The sequence below is a fragment of the Cervus canadensis genome, chromosome 4 (genome assembly GCF_019320065.1).
Source record: "Cervus canadensis isolate Bull #8, Minnesota chromosome 4, ASM1932006v1, whole genome shotgun sequence".
Classification (NCBI taxonomy): Eukaryota; Metazoa; Chordata; class Mammalia; order Artiodactyla; family Cervidae; genus Cervus; species Cervus canadensis.
Genome location: NC_057389.1, coordinates 105,168,797 through 105,191,517, shown reverse-complemented (window position 1 = coordinate 105,191,517; position 22,721 = coordinate 105,168,797). Strand labels below are relative to the sequence as shown.

Genomic DNA, 22,721 nt, shown 5'->3' with positions numbered 1-22,721 from the left:
AGACGCTTTAATCTCTGAGCCACCACTACTTATTAAATTTCCCATTTATTCATTTTTGGGTTTTGTATCGCTATTGATTCATGGAGTGTTATTTAAAACAGTCAGTTACTATTGTAACTCTTTCCTTTCTCTCTTTTTTTTTGGCCATGCAGTACAGCTTGCAGAATCTTAGTTCCCCAACCAAGGGTGGAACCCGTGCCCCCTACAGTGGAAGCATGGAATCCTAACCACTGGGCCACCAGGAAATTCACTCATTTCAGTATCTGTAATCCCAGTTCAGCAGCACAGAGTTCACTGTCTTTTTCTCTCTCCAGATTGGTACCTCATTTCTCTGACAGTCAGAACCCTGCTCCCGTCATCCTTGGTGCTTTGTTTATTTAATCAGTCATCCCCTCCCCTCTCATGTGTATCCCTCCTCCTCCTCCCCCACATAGATCCCTTTTCACCACCTCAGCCCCTGGCCCGGATCCCCCGCCGACTCCTGCTGTATGCCCTCCTCACCTTCCTCAGCCTCCAACGCCCAGAGCCAGGCCACCTCCCCGCTGCAAGCAGGCCTTTCCCTACAGGGCTATAATGTCCCGCCCCTAAGCTCCTGCTTAGGTACTTCCCACAAGTGTCTGAATGTCTAGTGGTCTGTCTTCTCTGTTCCTTATTTATGTATGTTTTTATTTGTGTTCCTTATTTTTATTATGGGGTACAGATATTATGGCTTCCAGTAAACAAAGGTTGGGCTTTTGGGGGTTTATAAACAAGTTTGCTCTCAACACCTCACAGCACCTCCCTCCAGAGCTCTGTGTGAACCAGATAAGCAACATTCCTGCAACTGAAAAAGCAGTACAACCCATGAGTCCTGTGGGCTGGAAGACACTGCCCTCGGGGACACGCCGGTGTGTGTCCAGCGCCTGGAGCTCCTGGCACAGTCACACGCTCCCCAGGACCACATGGACTGTGTGATGTTGCTCACCTTCCTGAAATCGTGCGGTGTTGGTGCCTCTCTCTGAGGCGTGCTGACTCCCAGCCAGCCCCCAACTGCCCCTGGAGGAGAGAAGCAGCCCTCTGGGGGGCTCCCCACTGCCCCCAGCAGCTGGCCCTGTCACCAGAGTGCCTTGGCTGTGTGGATCTTTGAGGTTTTTATTGACAGCTTAGCTAGGCAAAGTAAAAGATTGAGTGGCAACAATAAGCAATCATTAAAAGTCATTTCATCAGCTGTCATCTCAGGAAGCTGTGGCTCTTGACAAGCTTTTCCCATCGGCGAGATGCTGGGACTGATCAGAAAACTGCTTCCTGAATGCCACGGGTGCGCTGTCTGGGCACGTCTGCTTCTGCCTCATCTGATTCTGTATGTACGGATGTGACAACAGCCGTTAGTCAGCTTCCGACTCAGCAATTTCAGGAGAAAAAGAACGGCTTGATACCTACCGCCATCAGGACTGGATGAGGGGTCCATTTTAGCCCATGCCCTGCCCTATCCCGCCCTCCCAGGCTGAGGTCACACTCAGGGCTTCTGACCCCACACAGACTGAGTCCCAAGGCAGCTGTGGGGCCCACAGTTTAGGCCACGCGTCAGATCTGGGCATTTTTTCAGAAAATCATGCTTCCTTTCCACTGATTGGCTCAAACATCAGGTTGCCTGGTACAGTTGGGGGCATGGCATCAGGATGGAGCAGCACCACTCACCCTTGAAAATCACGAGCCATCACGACTGCCAAGAGCTGCCTAAACGTCAGGTTCAGTGTGGCCTGGCATCTTTTCATGTTAGTAGGCAATGCAGTCACGGGAGTACTGTGTGTCCAACACACGGGCCTTCCCGTCTCAGGACGGACCCCAACGAAAAGAAGCGAGATCTCAGTTCTGCCTGAGCATTCCCCACCCCCCTGACCAGGAATGACCAAGTCCTGGCCCAAAGAAAAGTGCTGAGGGCCCTGATCCTGCACTGGGTTCCTAGGGGCCTCTGCCCAATGAGTGATCCTGGAGGTTGGGCCTCCTGGGGCGCTCACAGCAGGAGATGGCACATCAGCTTCTTTTTTTATTTTAAAGATTGATTGATTTTATTTTTTGGCTGTGGTGGGTCTTCACTGCTGCCCAAGGGCTTTCTCTGGTTGCAGAGAGCAGGCATTGCTCTGCGTGGCGATGCAGAGGCGTCTCATTATAGTGGCTTCTCTTGTTGCGGAGCGCAGGCTCTGTGGTTGTAGCGCACGCGCTTCCTTGTTTCTCAGCACGTGGGTTCTTCCTGGACCAGGGCGGATCAAACCAGTGTCTCTTGCGTTGCAAGGCAGAGTTTTAACCACTGGACCACCAGAGCAGCCCCACATCGGCTTTTTGATTTAACCCAGATTTGCCTCTGGCTAATGTCTGCGACAAGCCTTTAAGATAAAAACTAAAACTAAACCTGCACAGAGGATTTAAGGGCCGGTACCCAGGTGGCTCAGTGATAAAATAATCTGCCTGCCAATGCAGGCAACACTAGTTTGATCTCTGGCTCTGGAAGATCCCCTGGAGGAGGAAATGGCAACCGACTCCAGCGTTCTTGCCTGGAAATCCCATGGACAGAGCCTGGCCAGCTACAGTCCATAAGATCGCAGAGAGTCAGACACGACTGAGCACAAACACAGGCTCTGATAGAGTGTGGGCCGCAGCAAGACAGCTCCGCGAGGTGCAGCATCATCGCCCCAGGCTTCCAGCGGCCCCGGGCAGACGGGGCTTCACTCCTGCTCTAAAGATGAGCAGAGTGGAGTCCAGAGAGAGGGTTGCACCCCGGTAACCCCTAGCCAGGCCGCGTGCTGCCCCTCCACACGCTGTTCTGGCTCGGGGGGGACCTGCACCCACAGGCCGCAGGCGCTGCCTCCGTGTCTGCGTGCTCACTGCCCCCACGGCGGCTCCTGGCCTCTGCCATTGTCCCCCCGTGAGACATGTCCTGGGACTGCCCTGGTGCCCGACACACGGTGTACACAGCTTGTATTTTTGTTGAATTAAGAGCAGTTTCTGGTGACTGATACCTATTAAGTGAAAGCCTTTTTACCTTGTACATCTTATGGGATTCAGGAAGATGGGGTGTCTGGGGCCTGACTCAGAACACAAGGCTTATCGTTCATATCACCCTGAAGAGAGCGACGTCCTCTGTGTGAGCCATGGTGTCCGGTGTTCCTGGAAGCCCTACCTACAAGTTCCAGGAGCTTCCATCCAACGCCTCCTCCAGCCTGTGGCAGGGATGTGGGCACATCTTCCAGGGTCAAGATGCCAGTGCCCCACCCGTGTTCCCCTCTGTGCGCTGTCTGGGTGGTCCTGCCCGCGGCACTCTCCGGAGGCCAAGCGTACCCTCAGAGGACACCCCGCTCCCCATCTTTCCCTTGAAACACCATCCTTCTTGGTGTCTGGAGGGGCGCTCCTGAGGAGGACTAATAAACCCTTTTTGGAGATCTTTGAATTTAGCTGGGAGGACCCAGTACTGGCCCAGTCCCCTTCCTGAAGCCCTTGGGGCTGGGTGCAGGACGGGACTCTGAAGTGTTCGGGTTTCAGGTGTGTGGCGTTGACAAGGACTGAAGCAGAGCCTGTGTTAAGTGCCTGAGCCTCGGAGCAGGAATGGCCACACACTCTGGTGTGGGTCAGGCTGTACCTCCAAATTAGCTCAAATTAGCTCAAGTGCCACCTTTGGCTCTTGGAGTGCCCCTGGAAGAGCTGCCAGGCGTCCCAGCAATTCGCACCAAGGGCCCTGGCCTGTCTTCTCCAAGCCGTGCCTGTCCCCTGTGCTGGCCTCAGGGGCACCTCTGGGCTTCACTTTGGTTGGTTCTGGGTTCACTTTGTCTCTGAGAAACGAGAAGTCCCAGCTCTGCCAGCCTTGCTCTGGGGCCAAGGAACACAGGCAGCTGCTGCCAGCAGAGTGGATGTAAAGAAGTCAGCACACAAAGGACCACCTCCTGTTTCCTCACCCCTGCTCCCCGGGCCTGGGTGGAAGCTCTCAGGCACAAGTCATCCAGCACTTTTTCATTTTGTTTTTTCACTTGTGTTTCCCTTCCCCCTCAGCCACTCAGAGCTGTTGGCGATTGTAACATCGTGATCGGTAGTTCCAGCCTTTTGGTTGGGTCTGTCCCAGCGACTACCCTTTGGGCCAGTGTGTGACTTCTTTTGGAATCCAGACCCCTTTTGTGATTGGCTGGACCTGAGGAGTAGTTCACTGTGGCTGTGCAGGGAGCGGATCTTCTAGAGCTGGGGGTTACTTTTCAGGTTGCTTGGAGCATCCTTTCTTGGCCCCACAGTCTCAGGGTGACTCGTGAATTGAACCTCCCTGAGTTCTGGCCAACCTATCATAGCTCCTCTGCAGCCATAGACTGTGGTTCACCCCTCCAGGGACAGTTTACATTCGAATTAATTAAAATCAAGTATAATTAAATAAGGCTTTCTTCAGCCACACTAGCTACATCTCAAGTGCTCAGTAGCCACGTGTAGCTGGTGGTTTACATGTTAGACACTGCAGATGTAGAACATTCCATCACCGGGGAAATTCTACTGGACAGACAGATGGATTAGTATAGACAGATACACAAATCAAGAATTATGGAAAAAAAAAAACTCTAATGTCCATGATGATGACCAGAGAAACAGAATATGGTCCATCTGTTCAATGGACTGCTATTCAGCCATGAAAAGAAATGAAGTTCTCTGACAGAAACTACAACATTGATGAACCTTAAAAACTTTATACTAACAACAAGGCCCTACCGTATAGTATAGGGAGCTACATTCAATATCTTGTAATAACCTATAATGGAAAATAATCTGAGAAATATATATATTATACATATAACATATATCGTACATTAATAGAATATATTTGTTTCTATGTATTATATAAATAATATATATATAACAGAATCACTTTGCTGTACGCCTAAGACATTGTAAATCAACTATAGTTCAATGAAAAAAAAACCTCTGCGCCGAGTGAAAGAAGCCAGGCGAAAATGTCCAAAATAGCATGTGGCTTCATCTATGTGAAATGTCCAGAAGAGGTAGAAAGAGACAATTAGTAGTTACAGAGGCCTGGGTGGGAGGGTGGGGAGTGACTGCTGATGGGCCCGGGGTCTCTTTGAGGTGGTGAAAAATTAGGCAGTGGTTGCACAACCTGGTGAAAGCACTGAAAAACCACTGAGTTATTCACTGGAAACGGGTGGATTGTACGTCACCTGAATTATTTCTCAATAAAGCTTTTATAAAAACCACTCAAAGACTGAAGGATTTTAGTCAGGCCCACAGCTTAAGGACTTAGTACACAGATTCTTATAAAGCATCACTTTCTTGCAGTGTCTGTACCTCTATTCCAGTTTCTTCTCAGGGCTTAAGCATTCACTGAAATTGCCCCGTGGTTTGTCTCTGGTGTGTCTCCTCATCCCCTCCCTAGAACGCCGGCCCGCCAATGCACAGATGTGCCTGCAGCCTCTCCCAGCCCAGTTACGGGCTTGGCCCACAGTCGCTGTTGGTAAACCTGGTCACGGTGTGAAGGTGACTAACCTTTCTTAACAGAGAATGCTCCTTCTGACTGTCACCCAGAACCTGCTTGACAGCAGTCCCCAGGCCAATCCCTCAGAGGGGAGTTAGGTCCGGGCAGGCCTGAAAATCTGATTTCCAGCCTGAGGGTGGGTTGGACATGGTTGTGCGTGTTGCTGGGCTGCTCACCGCCCCGTGCAGGACTCGGTAAAGTAAAGGTCACACCTGGGGCAACCGGAGCCCAACTTCAGAAGCTTCTAGATATCGTTCAGCTGAAATTAGAGCATTTCTTGGGGTGAGAAATAAGTTTGTTTAAGGTAGACAGAAACCATCCACAAGTGCTGTTTTTCTTGGCTGTCACTCTTAAATGTTCTCAAAGCCTCACAGGAGAGCATGGACTAGTTTTCTAGACGTTTTACTTGGCTGCATTTTCTATTGCAGCATTTCTCTGTCTTGTCCTCTTGCCCTGTTGCCACAAGAAAACAGAGCCGAAGCAAACTCCATGCCGTTTTCACTGAGCCTCAGCAGTTCAGTAGTTTATGACAGAATCTCAGGCCTTTAATTAACAACTGCGAGCGTGTATTGAAATGAAAACAGCTTGCATATTTGGTTGAGATTTCAGCGCTTAGGTTGTGATGTATTTTAACTAAGGACTGATTAGAACTGAAGGGAATTTGCATAGTGTTATACATTTCAGTCTGATGAATATCTAACGTTCATGTCAGCTGTGATTTCAGAAATTGATGAGTGTTTGCTAAAGGAATATTCTTTGTTTTTTTTGCTTTTTTTGGCCTCACCACTCGTCCTGTGAAATCTTAGTCCCTGATAAGGGCCCTTGGCAGTGAAAGCACAAAAAGACCTAACCAGTGGACCACCAGGGACTCTCTGAAGAAATATTCTTTGTGAAGTCCTATGGGAAAGATGGTAAAGAATCTACCTTCAGTGTGGTAGACCCAGGTTCGATCCCTGGGTTAGAAAGATCCCCTGGAGAAGAGAATGGCAACCCACTCCAGTATTCTTGCCCGGAAAGTCCCATGGTCAGAGGATCCTGGCAGGCTATAGTCCTTGGGGTCACAAAGATTTGGACACAACTGAGCGATGAACACTTTCACTTTCATGGGACTGAGAAAGTCCAGTGTCTTGAAACAAGGCTTCAGGGACTGCCCTGGTGGTCCACTGGCTGAGACTCTTCAGGGGACCTGGGTTCAATCCCTGGTCAGGGAACCAGATCTCCCGTGCTGCAACTAAAATACCCCTCATGCCTCGCAACTAAAGATCCTACATGCTGCCCTAAGACCTGTGCAGCCAAAGAAATAACATACAAAGTTTTTTTTAATTAAACAAGGCTTCATCTAGAATCTTGCTTAAAGAACTGACCTGGGAAACATTGCCTCAAAGGTAAATGCAGACAGTTCTCAACACCAGCAGGCTGTGTTCCAGGTTATCCCCAGGAAGCAAGAATCTAAAGGTCCTTTGGCAGTGCGGGTGGCCAGGTGGTCTGAATGCCATTGCTCAGCACCAACCCCACCTGGAGGCCAATTTGGGGGTGAGGTGGAGGATGAGGGGGGAGTTGTCAGTGGCATCAATGACTCCGTGTTCAGAGGTGAGTCTTCTTGGCTGTGATCCCTGTATCTGTGCTCACACATGCACACAGATGCTGCTGACTTCAGGTTGCTGATTGTGTTTTACTGTTTCAGGTCATGAATGTGTGGGGCTTCTGCATGCTAGCATCCACCTTCACTTTCCATCTGGTGAGCGGCTGGTTTTCCTGTGTCTCTCTTTTCTAAAAGTGTTGCAGGAAGGCGCTCTCTTTTCCTTGAGGGCCTGGTAGTGCCAGTCCCTAAAATGTCCTGCTAGCCTTTAGGAGAGGTTTCTTAGCACAAGTTCCTATTTCTGGGCCATGATTCCGTGAGACCAGGAATGTTGCGGGAACCAGAGCCGTGGCAGTGAAGGAGCCAGCAACAGTCCCTGGGTCCGTGGGGAGCAGGGTTGTCCCACACAGCCATGTAGAGACTGCTGTGGCCTTCAGAGCCCTTGGTGGCGGGCAGTGGGGCAGGTCAGTCTCCCCAGGGGACCAGACCTGAGCCAGGACCTGCCTGATGAGACATCTCTGCTTCCACGTTGGGAAAGTGTCTCTGAGGCAGGCAGCCAGGTTGGAGCTGAGTGAGTGAGGAGAGTGGGCAGCAGCAGGGAGTGCCAGGGAGCTTCTTGGAACAGGACCTGAGGACGCGGGGTGGGGCTGGGGGGAAACAGGGGTCACCGCCCCGCCCCCTGCTGGGGGTGGGGCCACCTCCTGCTCCTGCTCTGGCCCCGCCCCTTCAGTGTGGGTCCCTGGGCCTCCTGGGGCCTCCCACTGCCCACACTTCCCTCTCATTGTGCCGCTCCCCATCCTGCCCAGCCCCTCCTCACCTTCCTCAGTGCATCAGCCCCACCTCCTCCTGTTGCCATGCTGATGCCTGGGCTGAAGTGTTCACTCCTGGGTCAGGAAACCCGGTCTGCCTTCTCTGCGAAGGAAGCGCCCACAGCCTGGGTTCCACCACATCTGTGATGCCAGCAGCCTGGCGTCATTGGGGTTGGCAGGGCCTTGCTTCCTCACTGCATGGATCTTCCCGTGAGAGTGGATTGCTCTTCTTTTACAACCCGGTCCCGGCCCCCCCTCCTCGCTTAGCGCCTCCGTGTTCCGTTGATGGGAACACTTGGAATGAGCCTTTTTACCGCACCGGGGGCTTTCCCTCAGCATCTCCTCTCTAGACCCCAGGGTGCTCTCCCAGACTCCTTCAGGGGAGCAGCGCCACCTCCACCCCAGGACTAAGACTGGTCGCAACACACGGGGAGGCAGGCCTCCCGCACGCCTGTGAGAGGAAGCAGCTTCGCCCGGGAGAGTGTCACTCCTGGATTGGCCCTCACCTGGGACTAGGGCACCCCCAGGACGTACCTGCAGCCCCCGGGAAGTGCCCCTGGCCGCTGGAAGCGTTTTGGCTCACCACTGCCCAGGACCAGTGTGAAACCCACAGAAGGACACCAGGAGAGGGAAAACAAAAAGTGAAGCCGACATCTAAAAGAATAAGCTCAAAAATCCCGTTAGGCTCAACAGACATGAATTTACCCTGTCACGCTGCCGCCTCTCATGTCTGTGCTGGCCTTTACGTAGACAGAAGGCAAACCAGACACCACCTTTTGAGGAGTCCTTGTCTAGATTAGAACTGAAAGAAACACTCTAAAATCTCCTCCTCTGTACTGCGCGCATAGGAGAAAAATCATCAGGGAAGGGGAAGGGTGGAGAGGTACCCCAAGGATGGGGGACCTGAAGGCAGTGAAGCAGAGGTGAGGACCCATGTGGACCCACACACTTAGAGGCTCCTGCTTGGACACGCTAGGCTCCGTGACACGCACACGGAGAGGCAGAGTCCCGGACCACAGTCTTGGTGAGCAGTTTTATTGAACTCCCCTGCTCATTGGTTTACTATTGTCTGGAGCTAGGTCAGTTCCTAGCCTGGGCTCTCTTACTGGTTTGTAGATGGAAGAGGTCTCTCTTCCTCTGCTTGAAATGAAGTGTTAGTCACTCGGTCCTGTCCGATTCTTTGCAGTCCTATGGACCGTAGCCTGCCAGGCTTCTCTGTCCATGGGATTTCCCAGATAATAATACTGGAGTGGGTAGCCATTCCCTTCTCCAGGGGATCTTCACGACCCAGGGATCAAACCTGGGTCTCCTGCATTGCAGGTGGATTCTTTACTGTCTGAACCACCAAGGAAGCCTTGTCCTCTGCTTAGAAGGCCATGGTCCTATGGATTAGAGCCCTGCCCCATCACCTCATTTGACCTTAATTACTTCCTCACAGGCCCTATTTCACATAGACATTTGGGGTTTCATGTGTGAGTTTGGGGAGCACAATTTAGTCCATAGCAGTTCCATCTTGTTTCTTATAAAAAACATAATGTATTGATATTCATAATTTTATTTTACCTCACTGTGTGGTTTTTAAACCCACAGTAAATTGGGAACATAAGGAAATTTGGTGGTTTGGCGGGGAGAATCCCAGGGACGGGGGAGCCTGGGGGGCTGCCGTCTGTGGGATCACACGGAGTCGGACACGACTGAAGTAACTTAGCAGCAGCAGCAGCCTCTGCTTTAGGTCCCAGCTCCTCCTCTGAATGCCTCTAACTGGCAGTGCCCTGAGCTGCGCTGCTGATCTCCAGCACCACCCGCTCCACAGTCGGGGCCTGGGGGCGCCGAGGAGCACCACGGGGACTGGAAGTGAGTTGCTGCAATTGATAGTAATGAGTCATCTACACGTGTGTGAGAGGAGGCTAGTGCGCTGCGGTCACACGTGCTAATGACGGCAGTCAAGCCAGGGACAGGGTGCTGGGAAAAGGTGGGCTGCGCTGAGGGCGCGCTCCCTGTGTGGAGCCCTTTCTAGGCGGGTTTGGTTTTTCACAGTTTCAGTGTGGTCTTGTGTGTCCTATAAATGTAACATCTACTGGTGTCTGTGTTCCTGTAGGGTAAGTTCTCAGAACAAGAATTTGAAGATGTTAATCAGCATTTGAAAGCACCCCTCCAAAAAAGTTCACGATAATGCAGACCCCGTAACGAGGTGTGAGAAAGGGGTGTTCTCTTTGTTCTCAGAGTTCTCTGTGAGAGTTTTCAGTTGAGAATAGGTCCCATAGTTTTCTGGGGGATTTTTTTTAAATCTCCTGCGCCTGGTTGGGTACTTGACTTACGATGGGTTCTCAGATGCTTTGCTGTCATTGTTCAGTCAGTAAGTCATGTCCAACTCTTTGCAACCTCACAGACTGTAGCATGCCAGGCTCTTCTGTTCTCCACGGTCTCCTGGAGTTTGCTCAGATTCATGTCAGCATGCCAGGCTTCCCTGTCCTTCACTATCTCCCAGAGCTTGCTCAAACTCATGTCCATTGAGTTGGTGATGCCATCCAACCATGTCATCCTCTGTCACCCCCTTCTCCTCCTGCCTTCAATCTTTCGCAGCATCAGGGTCTTTCCTAATGAGTTGACTCTTTGCATCAGATGGCCAAAGTATTGGAACTTCGGCTTTCTTCAATTTAAGCCTGAATTTTGCAATAAGGAGCTCATGATGTGAGCCAGGTCTTGTTTTTGCTGACTGTGTAGGGCTTCTCCATCTTTGGTTGCAAGGAGTATAATCACTCTAAATTTGGTATTGACCATCTGGTGACGTTCATGTGTAGAACTATCTCTCGTGTTGTTGGAAGAGGGTGTTTGCTATGACCGATGCGTTCTTTTGACACTGCTGGTTAAATAAAAGAGCGTAAGGGGCGTTCCCTAGTGGTTCGGATTCGGTGCTCTCACTGCCTTAAACCAGGTTCAGTCTCCGGTTGGGAAACAGAGATCCCACAAGTTGCAAGGCGTGGCCAAAAAAAAAAGAACAAAAGACAGACCACTAAGCACCCCTCAGCAGCCCAGAGGCATACACACACACATGCACAAACACACACACGTGCTCCCACCCACCCTTCAATCAGCCACGTGTCCAGCCTGGACCACTCCTGCCCCTAACTGTAACGAGAGGAGCTGAAGGGACCTCTCCAGCCCTGGGAGTCAGGCTGTGCTGGGGGCCCTCTGGCAGGGGAGGCTGCTCTGTGTCCCTCTCGGTCACTTCTGAGCCCAGGCTGGACCCACGGGTGCTTAGGGAGGCGCTGCTGAGCAAGCCTGAGGCAGTCGCTGGGCTTCAAGGGCCATGAAGGGCCCAGAAAAGGGCAGGTTCACAAGGGCGGGTTTGAAGGCTGTCAGGAAGGGCCCTGAGTGCCAGGGTCAGAGCCTAGGCCGCCGCTGTGGATGCAGAGCTGGTTGGAGTCTCTGAACAGAAGACTGGCGTGATGAAGACAGCACTGGAGGGCAGTCAGCTTGCAGTGTGACAGATGGACCAGAGGGGAGAGCTTTCCTCACAGGTCGCAGCAGGGTTCCAGGAGGGGCGTGAAGGGAAGGGTTGGATGGTGGGTCAGTCATCGAGGTAGAATCAATAGGATCTGCACACACAGACGGATGAGGGAAGAGCATGTCCGTAATCTGCTCTGGGTTAGGAACCGTTAGGAGGGTGTGGGCCTTTACAAGGATCAGGCAGCACAGATCCACTCTGTTCAGAAGTCCCCAGCCTTTACATCTGGCGCTTCTTGAAGACCAAGCAAGGCCGTTAGAGGATTAGGTCTCCGAACTGGAAGGCCCGCAATTGATAAAAGGGACCCTTTTCCTTTATTTCTTTCAGAAAGAGCCCTGTTGCAGCCCAGTGGGACTAAACGGGAAGAGTTCTTTTGTGTGAGTTGAGAGTCCCTGAATCTGAGGAGGTAGCAGTCCCTGCATGTGAGGAAAATTCCTGCAAGGACATCTCTTGAACGCCTTCAGTTTTCACTAGTGTTTTTGACCAAAAAAAGCTCATCTGTTAAACAGGGAACAAGAAAGGGCACATGATTAATAAGCAGATGTCTCTATGATAGGGTTACACTGGTTTTCAGCTGCACCATGCGGCTCACAGGACCAGGGGCTGGACCAGGCCATGGCAGTGAGGGCGCTGAGTCCTAACCACTGACCGTCAGGGAGCTCCCTAAGCTCAGTTCTTACCCAAGCACTTCAGTCCATTCGTAGCTGACAATACTGAGAGCCTGTTTCTAAGAAAAGACTTAAAACTTTGTTTTTCCTGAAAGTCAGAACCACATGGAATCTATATCATCTCTCATTACCTCCTTCCCCATTCCCTGCCTCCCATCCCCTGAGGAGCCACCCCTCAGCCTTCCTTCCTCTGTCTCCACAGATATTTGTTCCATCACTGAAAAAGCAGAGAAAATATAGGTCCTCCAAGACCGCCCTCCCTGGACCCGAGCCTCACTCTAACCCCCGCAGCAGCCTCCTCCCTACGCTGCCTGCCTCCCGTCCTCCTCTGAACTTGCTAATCAGGCTTCACCCCGCCATACCCTGCAGCTGCTTTTGCAGAAGTTAACAATCTTCCCCTGGTTGGATGGCATCACTGACCCAATGGACATGAGTTTGAGTAAACTCCAGGTGTCGGTGATGGACAGGGAGGCCTGGCGTGCTGCAGTCCATGGAGTTGCAATGAGTTGGACACAACTGAGCAACTGAACTGAACTGAACAATCTTCCCCTAATGACCAAACCTATGTTTTCACCCCTCTGTTACCACTTCTGATTATTCCTCCACCTGCCTCATAACTCTTTCCATCTGCTCCTTTGCCTGCCCTTTAAACGTGGATTTTCTAGCATTCAGGGGGTATGGCCTTCTCATAGCTGTACCTGCAGGTACAGGTAGAGAGAAACAGACTTCCCAAACTCACGCCACACACCGATGACTCACGAATACCTCCTTGCACCTGATCTGGTCGGCTCAGCCCCAGCTCCCAGGTCGCAGCGACCCAGACATTTGTGCTGAGCTGTGTCAGGGACCAGCCTGACACCACCTTTTCACCTGCCTGCCTGCTGTTTTGAGTGCTCTGCTTGGGAAAAAGTAAAGCCTTCCAGGGCGAATGTGGGAGTTGTCACAGCCTCTTCCTTTTCCTCAAGTCCTGGTGGCTCAGACGGTAAAGAATCCACCTGCCAGGGCAGGAAACATAGGAGGCACAAGTTCAGTCCCTGGGTCAGGAAGATCCCCTGGAAGAGGAAATGGCAACCCACCCCAGTATTCTTGCCTAGGAAATCCCCTGGACACAGGAGCCTGGTGAGCTACAGTCTGTGGGGTCGCAAAGAGTCAGACCCAATGGAGCGACTAACACTTTCACATTCCCGTGGTCACAGTCTGGGGCCTCTCCCTGTGGCCGCCTCGTAGCTGACATGCACCCCCTGGACAGCAGCAGCTCGTCCCTGCCCACCCACTGCCTGTCTGGTCCTGCCCTTGAGCCCGTCGCCTCGCTAGGATGGCTTCTCCGTACCACAAAGCCAGGCGACTGGGTCTGTGCTCAAACTAGCCCATCTCTCAGTGGATTAGCTCATCTTTTCTGGCACCTCTGGATCCATCTTTTCCTCTCTGATTTTACAGCACAAACCCTCCCCTCAACACACTCACAGAACAGACACAGACACAACAGACATATTACCAAACCAAAGTTCAGTCACCTGAAAAGCAAATTCACTCTACTGACACCAGGTCATGGTGAAGGAAAGTACAGCATTTACTTCAGGGCGCCAAGCAAGGGAGTGGCAGACAAGCCTCAGATCTACCCCACTTTGGTCTTTGAATGAGGGTCCTTTTTTAAGGGGGAGAACAGAGAAGCTGGAATTAAACATCATCTTGTGACATTTCATAATCGTAGTTTCAACAGCCAGGGTGTTTCTGGCTTATGATTCGCTCTCCAGGTGGTCCGTGTCTTGGGTATCCATCAGCTCATCTTGCCCTGAGTTTGTACATGAATGATCAAATATCTACAATAGCGATTTCAGCACCTTAACCATGTTATCAACAACAGAATATGAGTCATCTGACTGGTTGATTAGTGTTCAGTTAACACGGGGTTGAGGCTTCTCAGGTGACTCAAGGGTAAAGAATCCACCTGCCAAGCAAGAGACTCGGGTTCTATCCCTGGGTCAGAAAGATCCCCTGGAGGAGGGCATGGCAACCCACTCCAGTATTCTTGCCTGGAGAATCCTGTGGACAGAGGAGCCTGGCGGGCTACAGTCCATGGGGTCACAAAGAGTCGGACATGACTTAGCGACTGAACAACACAGGGTGGAGGTCAAAGGGGATGAGAAAGGGAATAAGGTTTCAGATGGAGAAGTTAATGAGACTCAGTAAGGGGACCTGGTTTCTGGGGGGCTCAGTTTCATGCCAGCACAGCCTCGCCCAAAGCCAGGCTGCCACTAGCCTTCATATTCCCGTCTCTGCGGTATGAGCGTCTGGAAGGCGCCTCCTCTCCCATCTGGGGGTGTGATTCAGGGCTTCACGCTTTTCCGCACCCAGGGCCATCCCACCCCTGCCCTGCCTGCAGCTCCACGTGCACCCAGCTGTGAGCTGCGGGCTGTGGCGCGTCTGCCCCCTCCACTCCTGGCACCCCAGCTGGGCTCCCGAGCACAGCACCTAGGCCAGCATGAGTGGGTTATTTGATGTCTGTCATCAGAGAGTCTTTCTTGCCCCGAAAGGGTTCCGTGAAGAATGTTCAGACACGTGGCCAGTGCTAGCGCTCTGTTGTGGTGGTTTTTGCTCCAACAACAGACACTGATTCCATCTCCTCTCTCTGATCCAGTGTCGAGCATCCGTGGCATTCAGGAAGAGGGCCCCCCTGATGCTCAGCTCCTGAGGCTGGATAACATGCTGCTGGCCGAGGGCGTGTCCAGGCCCGAGAAGCAAGGGAGGGGCGCAGCAGCAGCGCCAGGCGGCCGTCCCAGCGACAGGGGCCTCGAACACTCTGGCTACAGGGCCAAGCTGTCCCAGATCCGACAGGTGTACCACTCTGAGCTAGAGAAATATGAACAGGTGACCTTTCTGCGTGGAAGAGTCTCTATCACGGGAATGCACGTGTGTCAAAGGAAAGCACGGTGGACACACTGCCTTCCCTGGGCAGCATCGAGCGGAGAGCCCGCGAGCTTGGCCTCGTAGCCGAGGTGGCCGATCGGACCACAGCCCCTTGCCATCCTTTCTCAGTAGCCAGCCTGTGTGAGAGGCTCGGGGGGCAGGGGCTGGTCCCACACGGGCCCCAGGCCAGCCTGCCGGGTGGTCACCTGCTGGCATGTGTGTCCCCACCCCAGGCCTGCCGCGAGTTCACCAGGCACGTCACCAGCCTCCTCCAGGAGCAGAGCAGGGTCAGGCCCGTCTCACCCACGGAGATAGCGCACCTGGTGGGTGTCATCCACGGCAAGTTCAACAGCATCCAGATGCAGCTGAAGCAGAGCACCTGTGAGGCCGTGATGACCCTGCGTGCGAGGTTCCTCGATGCCAGGTCAGGCCCTGCCCCCAGCCTGTGACCTCAGGAAGAGGCAGCAAGTCCTGCGCTGCTTTGGGTCTGAGTTACGGGAGCCTCCCAGCCTAGGCAGGGGCCCTGACTGTGGCTGTAGGTGCGGGCCTCACACAGCCTCCAGGAAGGCTATGAAGTGCTGACTGCTGCTGAAACAGCCTCTAGGAGATCAGAGATGGGGATGAGGCCCCGCGGATGATCCCTGGCTGAGGCTGTCTGTCTTCTCAGGCGTAAGCGGCAGAATTTCAGCAAGCAAGCCACAGAAGTGCTGAATGAATACTTTTATTCCCATTTGAGCAACCCATACCCCAGTGAAGAAGCCAAAGAGGAGCTGGCCAGGAAGGGTGGCATCTCGGTCTCCCAGGTGATGGTCCTTCCCCGCCACACCTCCCTGAACCCAAGAGGCACACCCAGGGAGGTTCATGAAATGTGTGGCACAGGGGCTGAATGTGGCGTGCAGCCACAGCCGAACGTGGGCCTCAGGCAGGAAGCCACACCGACACTCCCACGCTCCCTGAGGCCATGGGTGTGAGTGTGCGGTCGTGACACCACTGAGCATAGCGCTTAGTAGGGATACTTGGTGAGTTGTTGTCAGACTTTTTTTTAAACCTTACATTCTTTGTTTATGTATTTAGTTTTGGCTTTGCTAGGTCTTCACTGCTCCACAAGCGTCTCTCTAGTTGTGGTGAGCAGGGCTACTCTTCATTGCAGTGCACGGGCTTCTCATTGCAGTGGCTTCTCTTGCTGTGGAGCACGGGCTCTAGGGCAAGTGAGCTTCAGTAGTTGTGGCTCCTGGGCTCCAGAGCGCAGGCTCAGTAGTTGTGACACATGGGCTGAGTTGCTCCACGGCATGTGGGATCTTCCTGGTTCAGGGATCGAACCAGTGTCTCCTGCGTTGGGAGGTAGATTCTTTACCACTGAACTGCCAAGGAAGCCCAGTCATTAAGATTTAATATTCTCATATCAGAGGGGTGTGCTGTGTTCTGTCAGATGGATGGGGTGTAGGCTTAGGGGAAGAAAAAAAGCTTGGAGCAAAATTAGGACTTAAAGTGATAGACCAGCTCTCGAGCAGAAGTACCAATTCAGTTATCCTGGAATAAATTCAGGCATGTGCATTACCTGCTAGTTTCTCAGACAGTCCAGTGTGTGTCTGAGGGTACAAGACAGGCAACAGCTGGCTCCAGATGGGAAATAGGAGCGCAGGTTGGAGAAAAGACCCGGACAACTTCCGGCCACATTGGGATGACTGTTCATCTCAGTGGGATTGGGGTGGAGTCGGCGCTAAGGCGAGAGCCCAAGAAATACGTCAGAAGGTTTCGTTGTTTGTCTTACTGATTTTTGTCTGCGCTGGGTCTTCGCTGCTTTGCACGGGCTTTCTCTAGCTGCAGAGAGTGGGGGCACTCTAGTTGCGCTGCGCGGCCTGCTCCTCGTGGTGGCTTCTCTTGCTGTGGAGCTCCACAACACCGGCGCTCCGGCTTGGGCTTCGTTGCTCTGAGGCATGTGGGATCTCTCTGGACCAGGGATTGAACTCATGTCTCCGGCATTGGCAGGTGGATTCTTAACCACTAGCCCACCAGGGAAGCCCTTTCAAAAGGTTTTAAAATGAGAACAGTTAAGTACAGGCAGGCCGCAAATGAGAAACGGGCCAGGCAACATCCACAGGGCAGCGCAGGGGTCGGACCCGCCTCTGGCCGCAGAGAGGGCCGTCAGGGACCTGGACTCAGTAAGCGGGATCACCTGCCTGCAGGCGGCCACCCGCTCCCCTGTGCTGAGGGAGAGGCTGAGCTTCCAGCCCGGTCAACCTGCACCCTGTCACCACCCTCTGCCCCAGTCCCTGCCGAGTCCAGCAGCAACTTGGGGACAGTGGCGCTCAGGAGCCCTGCAGGGTCCCACAGGCAGTGAGGCCTCACGGGTGTCCTCACTCACCCGGAACTGCCATGGTATCCTCAGCGCTTCGGCCAAAGCCGAAGTGAGGGCTGCACCTCTAGGACCTCGAGGCCCAGAAGAAGTGGGAGGCATGGCAGCCCATCTGTCCCCAGGAGCAGTTGTCTGGAAATGACCAGATTCACTTCAGGGCCTGCCGCCTCAGAGAGCAGGCGGGTCTGGGGTCTACACTTCATCTGGGGAGAGAGTTTGTGAGAAAGGTTTGAAAAGCACTGGCCACATTCCAGCGACTCCTGCTCGGTGGCTGGGCCCCACCATCCCCACCCCCCACCAGCAGCGGAATTCTGTCCTGGGACCCCTCCCCGCTGCGGCGGCTCCTCGGGAGAGATGGCTGACAGCTGAGTGGGGCTCCAGATGTGGTGCAGGCTGTGAGGTTCACTTAAGGAGAAAACAGTGGAGCAACATTAGGCACAGGTGTTGCAGATGAGACCGCGGATGTTTCCAGGAAGGATCAGCTGCAGGTGCAGGCTGAGGAGGCCCGAGGGGGAAGGGCAGGAGAGCCGAGCCCATGGACGGGGCAACGGGTGGGAACCTGAGTGGCTACAGCTACATGGACCAAAGGGGCCAGAGGGACTGGGCAGGGAGTGGCCGGTGACGCCGAGCTATGGTAGCCTTGCAGGGAGGGCATCTCGCTCCTGTCCAAGGTGCTGGGACAGACCCTGTAGGGAGGGCGGGCCCCGGCCTGAGCCAGCTCCCCCTCAGACACCCACTCGGGAAGTCTGCTCTTCACCCCTCTAAAATGCCAGTTGAATTCAACATGGAAAACTGCTCGCCGACATTCTTCTGCAAACTTCAACACAGACGTGTGGGTGCATTCCTTGGAGGTGAGTGGGAGCCAGGTGCTTACCTGGCTTGGTTGTGAGCAGGTCACGCTCACACCGAGGGCAGGAGAGTTGAGAGCAGGGAACACATGGGGCTTTTTCTGTCCGTGGCTGACACTGAGAGGATTACAGAGGGACATTAAAGAAACTAATTTTTAAAGGAGAAAAGCTCATCCACAGTCCTGCCAGGCAATTCAGCTGTGTTTCTGTTCAAGAAAATGCACACGTCTCACACGTGCGTGAACCTGCAGGCCCAGGCGCCCTGCCTGGGGATACGCGGCATTTCCGGTTGTGCATGCTCTTGCCGCTGGGCGCTGTCCAGCCTCCCCCCCAGCCAGGGGACGCTTTCGTTGTCATGGTTCTTGAGGGGAGGGGAGGGCGCACCTGGCCTCTGGCGGGTGGAGACCAGGGACGCTGCTCAGCAGCCTCAGGGCCCAGGACACCGCCCGCCCAGAGAGAGATCACAGGCAGGAGCCCTGCCCCAGAGGGCTCGCGCAGAGGTGCTGTCAGGGCTGGGCCCCTGGGCCGGCTCCGTGCTTAGGAGACGTGTGTGACTGCAGCTCCCTCCCAAGCAAGGCTGAAGGCTGCCTGCGCTGCGCTCCGTGCTCAGCTCCTCCCCTGATCCGTCAGGTGGTCCTTTATCCTTGGAGAAGCTTTGGATTCGGCTGCGTGCTTTGCTTAAAATGCATTCCCAGAAACGCGGTTGCTGGTGCACGTGTCCCGCGTCGGGATGCAGCCTGCTGCCTGCAGTGAGCAGACACTGGTCTCTCCACGCGTGTGACACGCGCCTGCTCTCCTCCCACCTCCATCCTCATCCCAGGCTCCAGCAGCAGCGCAGCTCCTCCCTCTCTGTAAGCCACGCCGACTCCAGGGCGCCCCCAGCACACAGCAGACATCTCCCTGTGCCCAGGGTTCATCAGCGCCAGCTCCAGTCTCAGCCTCTCACCCCTCCCGGGGCCACGCGCCGTCGCTCAGCAATGCCCTCATGTCGTGTCTCATTGCTCCGTCAGCTTCTCCAGCGACTTCTGCCTCTGTGTGTCCACAGGTCTCCAACTGGTTTGGCAACAAAAGAATCCGGTATAAAAAGAACATGAGGAAATTTCAAGAAGAGGCTGCCATCTACACAGCCAGGACGGCGATGGACGCCACTGAAGTCAGGGGCCCAGGGCGCGAGGCCAGCTGCCCATCGATGTCCCACTCCAGTGAGTGAGGCCGCCCAGCCCAGCTTGGCGGCTCCCCGAGGCTGAGCGCGCTGAGCCGCCGATGGGCCCTGCACATGCCTCTCTCCTCTGCTCACACGGTGGGGTTCCCGTTCCCACTGCAGATGGTCCCCGTCAAATCACACAGCCCCGCCAACTGTGCGGGTGCCATGGGGACAGGAGGTGCACCCCAGAAGGCTGGTCTCCCCACTCACACAGGCTGCGGGAGGGCCGGGGGCCGTGGGAGTCCCGTTCATGGCCTCTCCCTGACCCAGGGGGCTGGCGAGTCCCACCTGAGGCATCGCTGCACCTCCCAGGGCAGGAACACTGGTCCTGACCCCTCCGACCCCTGCAGGCTCCTCTGGCCCCTTTCCGCTGACCGGCCCCGGGGACGCGTTTGTCCGCCTGCAGACGCTGGCCTGCCTGCAGCCCACGCCCCGGGGAGGCGGCCTTCTGGCCCAGGTGAGTCTGTGGGGTCCCCGACCCTGTGACGAGCAGGCATGGAGCCCCACGGGTGGCAGGTCCCGGGGACTGGCAGGCTCTGCAGGCTCTCGTGCAGGGCGTGACGACCAGGTGGGCCCGCCAGGCCCTCATCACGGGGATGGTGCAGGCGGGCGGAGCCGCTTCAGGGAGCTGGGCACCATGGGCCGCTCCGCAGAGACCTCGGTCCTCACAGGACTCGGGGGCACGGCCGGCTCTGCCTCTTGGGAAGGGGCCCTCCCTCCCCGAGGAGGCAGAGGCTGGGGCGGGAAAATGAGGCCCTGGGGGGCTGGAGGTGCAGCACCCTGAGCTCAGAGCCTTCAGCATGCCTCGCCGTCCCGGCCACCCCCTCTGCTGGCGCCCAGCTGGGCCAGAGTGGAGGTCCATTTTGGCGGCTGGGAAGAGCATGGGCCTCGGAGCGCGGCTGTCTCAGGATGTGCCCTCAGGAAGGTTCTCAGGGTGAGGGACGCCATCCCTCTCGCGGCCCCCCACTGACAGCCACGGCGGGGGGCGGCTGGGGGCCGGGCCCACACTCAGGACTGTCCTGCTGAGCTGTGAGGTCCCGGTGTGACACGGCCACGCAGCAGTGGGCAGGGTCTTACGCAGCCAGACTGTTTGCTTCAGAGTCGAATCTGCCTCCTCAGCGTCCCTCTCTTAAAGATGCAGGGAATGGATGCCTCCTGCTGCGGTGCATCCCATCACCGTGGCAACCCCACGGCCCCCAGAGAGCACCTGGCAGAGCCAGCACTCTGATGCCAGCAGGTGGCCAGCTCATCCTGCTCTGCGCTTGCCCAAGGCCCAGCGCCGCGAGCACAGTAGGGGCAAGCCTCTGAGAGTGACTCGGGGTGAGGGGTCCGTGTAGCACGTGGGAAAGTGCGGGCTGTGGTGTGCACACCCAGCTGTGCCCCAGTCCCCTGGCCCGGGCAGGCACAGATGCTCTTCGAGAGAAGGTCTCCAGGCTGAGCACCCCCGCTCCCCCCCACCCCCACCCAGCTGGGCGCCGGCTCCTCAGCCCTGAGCTGCCCTTTGGCTCCCAGGCCCACACTGGGCCCCAGGCCCACCTCCCAGGCCTGCCAGTTGAGCCCTCCCCTCCTCACTCATGTCTTCCTGCTGGGGTCACAGGCCTGTGGTGTCCATCCAAGGGCAGAGTGTGTCCCCCTGTGGCCGGCGTCCCCACCCCGGTGTTTTCACACTGAGGCTGAGTGCAGCAGCGCCAGCCTTCCGATGCTCTTGCCCAGCACGGCCCTCCGGCAGGCCCTGGGGATGTGTGGGAGGCAACAGCCGTGGGGAGAGCAGGAAGGGAGCCGGGTCTGGGCCTCGTGGGGCTGGAGGCATCAGAGGGTGCAGGCAGGGGGGTTCAGCCTGTTCAGGAAAGTTTGAGAATGAGGAAGGAGAAGGGGAGCTTGTGCGTTATTGCTCTCGTGGGCTGCAAACAGGACTCACCTTGGAGCAAGCAGCCATTGTCAACAGTGGTTTCCATGATGGTGGGGGTCTGTGGACGGACACCCCAAGGTCACGTGTGCCAGTACATCCCCACAGCACAGGCAGAGTCCCCCCAGCCAGCAGCCATGGGCCCTCCCCTTCTGACTCCCAGTCAGACACGCGTCCTGCTGGGTTCCTGAACCTCCTGCCGCTCAGCACATCTCACCGCGGTCTCTCAGGGCCCACTGTTAGCTCCCGGCCCGCCCGGGTCTCCCTCCCTTCTCCCCGGCCAGCGGAAGCCAGACCTTGCCAAGGAAGCACGTCCATGTGGAGGCCAGCTGCGACTCAGGGCGGACCCCTGCGTGCCCCCTCATCTCCTGGCTCCTCTCGCAGTTCTCAGCACGTCCTAAGGGACGTGGAGGCTGGATGGGCCACCAGTCTTCACGGCCCCCCTGAGTCTCTGTCTCTGTCTTTTCAGGCCAGGGGCGGCTGGCCGGGGAGGCAAGTGCCAACCGCTTCACCCATTGGCAACCCCGGCAGCGTCACCTCAGACGCATCTAATTAAGTGTTGGGGCGAGCAGAAAAGAGGACGATGTGACCTGCCCTGGTTCCCTGGCCCTCGAGTTCCTTCAGAAAACCCAGAGCTGACGGCAGAGGGCGCCCCATGAGCCGCCGGCCAGAGACACCAACAGAGTAACAGACGTAAACAGAGTCGTCTGCTTACGAACTGGGATTTGAAACAGCTTGAGATGCAGCTTGTTCTCCCAACACTTGTTTTTATATTTATACATATATATATATATAGTAATTTTATGGTTAAGACTATGAACTATTTCTAGAAGATTCTGCCATTAAAATTTTGGACTGATTTTGCTTTTGCCGCCATTCACCCCAGATCTGTTGCTGGCAGTGGCTGACAACGCAAGCGCAGTTGTGCGAGTTTTGACCTTTTGCTCACTGGTCCGACCCGGTGCCAACTCGCCCAGACACTGCCTCCCTCCCTGACTTGTGTTCTGTTATGAAAATGCAGTTTTGATTTAAGTCTGTTGTGAGCTCAGGGTTTTCCCAGAATTAGTTTGGCACTTTTCGTTCTTATGTTAATACAAGTTCTAGCATTTTCAGTTCAAATGTCATTCGAGACAATAAACTTCCCAAGCGCTTTCCTGCCTCTGTGCTCTTGAAATGCCTCTGGCCTGAGGTTCGGGCTCAGCGTGCCCCGCCTCCCGGGTGTCCCTCTGTCCCCTCACCTGGTTCCTCCTCTGCTTCAGCCTTCAGGTGGGACCTTCGCTCCATCTCCTCTTCTTCTTGCCCTCCCTGGGAATGAAGATGGGAGAGCTGGGGGACTTCCCTGGTGGTCCAGTAGCTAAGACTGTGGGCTTCCAGTGCAAGAGGCCCAGGTTCTATCCCTGGTCAAGAAACTGGATCCCACGTGCCACACTGGAGTTCACATG

The 22,721-nt window shown here is 55.0% G+C and overlaps 1 protein-coding gene across 1 annotated transcript in view; it reads left to right on the top strand.

The window, feature by feature from the left end:
- Window positions 1-22,430, top strand: part of PBX4 (PBX homeobox 4) — a 47,384-nt gene extending 24,954 nt beyond the window's left edge. Inside the window, exons 3-8 of the mRNA XM_043467497.1 lie at window positions 14,697-14,926; window positions 15,199-15,389; window positions 15,633-15,768; window positions 19,215-19,371; window positions 19,724-19,830; window positions 21,749-22,430. Of these exons, the coding sequence (XP_043323432.1) occupies window positions 14,697-14,926; window positions 15,199-15,389; window positions 15,633-15,768; window positions 19,215-19,371; window positions 19,724-19,830; window positions 21,749-21,835 (908 nt within the window). The 3' untranslated portion in view covers window positions 21,836-22,430. The remainder of the gene's footprint in view (window positions 1-14,696; window positions 14,927-15,198; window positions 15,390-15,632; window positions 15,769-19,214; window positions 19,372-19,723; window positions 19,831-21,748) is intronic.
- Window positions 22,431-22,721: the final 291 nt, after the last annotated feature.